The sequence below is a fragment of the Poecilia latipinna genome, unplaced genomic scaffold, assembly GCF_001443285.1.
Source record: "Poecilia latipinna isolate Pla-1442-1.1 unplaced genomic scaffold, P_latipinna-1.0 Scaffold1971, whole genome shotgun sequence".
Lineage (NCBI taxonomy): Eukaryota > Metazoa > Chordata > Actinopteri > Cyprinodontiformes > Poeciliidae > Poecilia > Poecilia latipinna.
The window spans coordinates 116,220-122,219 of record NW_015114587.1 but is presented as its reverse complement, the minus strand read 5'-3'; the positions used below and the strand labels follow the sequence as shown (position 1 = coordinate 122,219).

The 6,000-nt window shown below is 42.2% G+C and overlaps 1 protein-coding gene across 1 annotated transcript in view; it reads right to left on the bottom strand.

Moving 5' to 3' along the window:
• Window positions 1-1,186: 1,186 nt before the first annotated feature.
• LOC106935491 (trafficking protein particle complex subunit 9-like) overlaps window positions 1,187-6,000 on the bottom strand; it is a 109,668-nt gene continuing 104,854 nt past the window's right edge. The window contains exons 5-6 of the mRNA XM_015015976.1: window positions 4,463-4,686; window positions 1,187-1,826 (exon numbers count right to left, since the gene is read on the bottom strand). Of these exons, the coding sequence (XP_014871462.1) occupies window positions 1,647-1,826; window positions 4,463-4,686 (404 nt within the window). The 3' untranslated portion in view covers window positions 1,187-1,646. The remainder of the gene's footprint in view (window positions 1,827-4,462; window positions 4,687-6,000) is intronic.

The window sequence follows — 6,000 nt, the reverse complement described above, 5'->3', positions numbered from 1 at the left end:
TCTGCTGCGCTCCTCTGATGGTCTGCATGTCGAAGTCACCGGGACGAAGAGACGGATTTGACTGAACTGCTTCCTTTGGAAGTTCGTTTGCATGAAGATTCCTGCTGCTTGTTGGACTCTTCAGCTGCGGTCCTGGGGGGATTCCATCTGCCCAGGTTCAGTTCTCAGTGGAAACAGCCCAAACACACACACACACACAAACTGATTGATAACCGACGCTGGTCGGAATATCAACACTGAGTGCCTGATGATGAAGCGATGACGTCCGATAAGAAATTTTATTTTATTTTTTTAAGTAACAGAAGAAAAGTTTTGAGAATTCAAAATATGAACAGGAAGGTGAGGAGGAGGAAGTGGCTTCTGACTGTGTTCCACTGGAGTCTGAAGCTGGAACCAAGGATTTGGAAACAACATCAAACCTAATCTACAGCTTTTTATTCTTTTTGTCTTTAATACACACGGTTTTCAGCCACCACTGCCTCATTACCAAAGTTAATGTCATGACAAATGCTGCAGAAGAGTTGTGTGTTTTACAGTAGCAGTGTTATGTGTTCACCAAACACAGTGACATTTTACAGCACAGACAAGTCACTATGTTACCTTCAGTTGTTATAAAAATCATATATCTCAAACATGACTTAAATGAAATTTGAGTTCCTAATTTAACACCTTCAAATTGGACCTCTGTCTCTTTAAGAAACTTTTGCTCTTTCTGAAACTCCACCTTCAGGAAGTCATCACAACATGGCTCCTCTATGACACTTGAACAATGTTTTTACCAGTATCTCACTGAGCAGTAGCTCCTATAATGAGCTCAGCAGACGCTCAGCTCCACCAGGTGTTTGCTAATTGCAGCTGGCTAGTCTGAAGGAGTCTGAACCCCAAAACCTGAAAGATAAACACTGAAAACCAATAAATAAGTTCAGCATAATATCAACTGCTTAAGTTTCTTTTGTAATGTTAGTTTTTCCCCCACTAGTCAGTTAGTTGACAAAACGTCAGGTATTGGTTGCTGTGGGTTTTTTAAGAGCTGTTATCTATTTTATCTTTTTGTATGCGTTTGTTTTACTCCTATTTTTGTCTGGTAACGATTGATTGATTGACCGACAGATTTACTGATTGACCGGATGTGATCAAAAACACTAAGACTGTTTGACGGCTGAAACAAAGCAAACTGACCAACATGTTGCTTTTTCTAGCATTTATTTACAGCAGTTTATCATCAGCATAATCAGTCCAGTCACACAGCTAATTAAATAAATCAATATCTCAATGCCTTATGATTCTGCAGCAGTAAACAAAAGAAAAAAAAAATAAATAAGAATAGAGTTGTTGAAACAGAACGGTTTCACAGAGGGGATAAAACGTTTCATCATGTTGGCTCTCGGTTAGGAAGCCGACTCTTACAGCTAAATGTGTCTAGAGGTTCAGCAGAGCTCACAGCGCTAAGCTAACTCCTGCGTCCTGTAATGAAAGACAAAGTCAGTTTGGTTTTCATCATCAGTGTCAGTTTAGCTTTTGAAAACATGTCCTCCGGTGAGCAGGTTGTCTCGATTCCTTCAAACAGAAGCAGAAACCTGTAACGAAGTCACATCCAGGCTGTTACAGCTGCACCACGTTGTGCTACGTTTAGCTGTTTGGGTCCGTTAGGCCCCGGCCTGCAGCGGCGTGTCCTGGGCTCTGACGTGGACGCCAGGCAGGGTGAACCAGGCCAGAGGAAGCTCCCGCCGGGCGCTGTCGTCCTGAACCTTCATGTTGAGGTAGAAGTCTCCGGTGTAGAGGAAGAGCAGGGCGCCCTCACACACCGAGCTCTCCCTGGGTTTAACCTGCGACGGAAACAAGAGCCGTTAGCGGACACCCTGCTGTCATTTCTACATGAACAATCTTCAACAAATCTTTGATGAGTCTTAATTAATGAGTTACAACATTTCCCCTGGGGATTCATAAAGTATTTTTGACTATGAATTAAACCGGGCACACCAGCAGAGAGGATGACAGTGTGTTAAGACCATTGTAGATAGAAAAGAAAAAAAATTTACAACTTCTTAAACTCAGAATATTTGAAGTTCTTCCTAGAAAATTTTTGGGATCAATATCAAAATTTATCCTCAAAAAGTTTTTTTTCCTCACAAATGTCTGATGTTCAGAGCTCAGAGATTTCCAAGTTTTTTCTGAAGATTGTTGAGATTGATCTCAACATTTCTGAGTTTTTTTTAAAGTAAACTTTTGGCTTCAGGTTCTTAGGAATTTCAATAATACAGTTTTCTGAGTTTTTAGATGAAATTTACTCCTATTTTCTTCTATCTCCAACATCTCCATGGTAAGAGTGAGATGTTGCTTTTGCTGTAAAAAGAGAAAAAAAGGTGAGAACAATCACCAAAATTAAGCTGCTCACACGTTCACTGGGATTCTTTTTTCATCCTTTCATCTTCTTTTCAGACTCTAAGCTCTTTGTTTTGTTCCTAACAGTCTCTTTCATCCGCCTGCAGTGTGTTTGACACTCAGAAAAGGTTTTTTCTTTCTTTCGCTCGCTTCTTGGATCCATTCTGTGCTAAAGCTTTTAGTTTAAGGATTTTAAGCAACACAGTTGAACTGTAGGAGTTTCACTGCCAACAAATACTTTTATTGCTCTTTAACTGGTTTCTCTTTATTTCTAAAAACAGTTCTGTGTCACACATGCACACACATACATATGTGTGTGTGTGTGTGTGTTGTGCAGACATGTTGAAATAAGCCTAATTTATTTCGAGGTTCCTCGCCAAGCCAGCTGTCCAACATCAGGCTGCATGTCGGCATCGGGCCCGGATGAACCGGAGCATGTGTCTGTCTCCTCAGCACGTTACCATGGTAATTCAGCTTGGAAACACAACGTGAACGCTCTCAGTCCCTCATCCTGACACCAATTAGAAGCGGTTAGCTCTTAATTCGAACCCGTTCTGTATTCACTGACATCTTGTTGTCTTTTTAAAGATTAAACTTTGTTGTGGCTTTTATTTTTTACTTCCTCTTAACCCACTTTTAACTTTAAATGAGTGGAATAAGTTGTGTGTTTTTAAAACCAGCATCATCTTTATTGGTCAAGTTTGCTAATAAAGATTCAATTAAAGGTTTTCCAAACTGGTTACTTCATGCAGCACAGGATGTAACTACAGAGGCTGATCTGTGTTTGGAGTCAGTTGAGCTTCCTGACTTATCATAAATATCAGCTGTTTGAAAAACATCAACCTTAGCCAGATCTAATTATTTAAAGAAACGTTCCGTTTGAAACGATCGGCCTATCCTTAGCAAACGGAGGCTTTAAGGAAGCTTACTGCAAACCTTCAATCGATCAATATGAACTAATAAATTACAGATCTACATCTGATCTTCATTTTTTTTTTTATCTAAAAGGTGGTAGCTGGTCAGGTGTGTGAGCATTTAAACAGTAACACCATGGTCCAGTCCGGCGGCTTGGTGTCAGATATTGGACCTGTATCTTGGTAGAACCAGTTCAGCTTTTGATGGTCAGTCATGATTTTCCTTTAGAAGGGATTGAATATGTTGTATGTATTAAAGGAACAGTCATAGGCTGGTTTAAATCCCATCTGTCTGACAGACTCCAGTTTGTTCATGTGAACAATAATTCTGTTTCAGGGTTACTGGTGGAGAACCACAGGGCTCCGTGCTTGGACCAGTTCTTTTTATGATATATTTTCCAATTATTCCAATTGGGAAAAAACCTCTGACCTTCTGACCTTCTGACCTTCGTCAACAGTTTTTACACTGACCTCCAATAATACAGTTAAGAACCTCTGTGTTATTTTAAACCAGGATATTTTATTTCAATCCCTTAAACATGTTTCTAGGATTTTTTTCCATCACTTATGTGTGTGTATTGTAAAGTGCTTCAAGTAAACATTTGTTATAAATTGTTGCTATATACAGTGGAGTGAAAAAGTGTTTGCACCCTTCCTGATTACATTTTTATTTTTTTGCATGTTTGTCACATTCAAGTGTTCAGATTTTTTTTCTCCCTTAATCATAAACACCAATTAAAAACTACAAAGGTTTTGTAACAGAAACACAGTTACTGTAAATAAAGAGAGTTGAATGATCTGATTTAAGTTGGTCCACCAATTAACATCTTAAAACATAAACTGACGTTTCAACCAGTATGAATACTTTTTGCAAACCGCCTGTGGCTTTACTGACCCAACCGTCTACAGCAGGGGTGTCAAACTCCAGTCCTCAAGGGCCGCTGTCCTGCAGTGTTTAGATGTGCCACAGGTAAAAAACAGTGGAATGAAATGGCTTAATTACCTCCTCCCTGTGTAGATCGGTTCTCCTGAGCCTTGCTAATGACCCAATTATTCTTTTCAGGTGTGGTGCAGCAGAGGCACATCTAAAAGTTGCAGGACAGCGGCCCTTGAGGACTGGAGTTTGACACCCCTGGTCTACAGGGTTTGTTCTGAAACAGACTGACCACGTCGATGAAAAAGGTGTTTGAGCCGACGAAGGTGACCGCTTCGTCCAGGTCGTAGTTTTGGACCCCGTTCTGGTAGTCCTGATACGGCATCACGGTCAGAGACAGCGGGCCCACCGGGTTCTTGTTCAGGTTGGTCAGTTTAACCTCCAGGGTCACGGCGTCGCCCACTCTGCAGTCTGCCACCACATCGCAGTCGCATGGCTTCCCGTTCACCAGCACGTCTGAGAGACAGGAGACAAAAACAAGAGAGCACATCTTTACATCAATGTTCATCAAATCCTTCAGACCAGGATTAGAAAATCACACAGCTCCTCAGAGACAAAACGGGTTTTCTTCAGACATTTTTTGACAGAGAGAGAGATGGAGAGAGACGGAGAGAAAGACAGAGAGAGAGACAGAGAGAGATGGAGAGAGACGGAGAGAAAGACAGAGAGACAGAGAGAGAGATGGAGAGAGACAGAGATGGAGAGAGAGACAGAGATGGAGAGAGAGACAGAGAGAGAGATGGAGAGCTTAATTCTAAATATCAAACTGATTCCCCTCCTTTTAATCTCATGCATGAAGAACTTGTTTGTTTTAGAAAACAGTGTCAAACACACACAGACGTCCGTTGTCAAGTAGATACACCATCCCTGCTGTCACAGCCAATCAGGAAACACAGAGTGACTTCAATTGGATTTCCCTGCCGTGTGCCACCAGCTCCTGAAGTGGCCCCACGTTTGGCTCCGCCGCTGATTGAGACGCAACGATCTGCTGTAAACAACAAGCCTGACGGAGTGAGCCCACAATCGCCTGGTGACGGCTCTTTTCGGTTTCACAGCGGCACACGCTCAGGCCGCAGCGCAGATGCATGGGGCCGGCTGGTGTATGCTTTCTAGTGTCACGCCCGCGGCTGCGATAAACACCATGAGTCACCGGCGCTGTGACAGCCTGATGGCAGAGCGGAGCCGCGTTCGCTGCTACCGGTGAGCTGGGCTGCTGAGTACAGTGGCAGAGAGAGAGAGCAGGACAAAGAGGGGCCCTGTGGAAGCTGGGGGCCCCAGAGGAGAGATGAGAGGTGGTTGGTGGCATTCAGCTCCAAGTCCGGATGAAGCACACTTCACCTCTCATCAAAAAGAGTCTACATGAGAGAGTTTTCTAACTTTGTTTCTAAAAACAACTTGTTCTGTTTTACAACTGGATTAAAGTTCAGACTGAACTGCTCGTCTTATATAAAATTAATAATCTATAGTGGCATTGAACTTTGTCACATTTTATCACTTTATAGCCACAAAATTCAGTTTAAAGAGGGAGAATTATATAAAATATTTTCTTAGCGTTACATCATGTCATGATGTCACTCGCTCATCAGAGACGCACTTGGAGTGTTGTGTTGATTCTTTCATGCAGGTTTGAGAAATATGTTAATCTCCCATGGCAACCATTCAGCTGTGCAAAACGCAGCCCTTTCCGTGACTCCCCACTCCTTCAGACTAGCCGGAAAAATTAGCAAACACCTGCTGAGCTCATTATAGGAGCTACTTCTCAGTGAAACG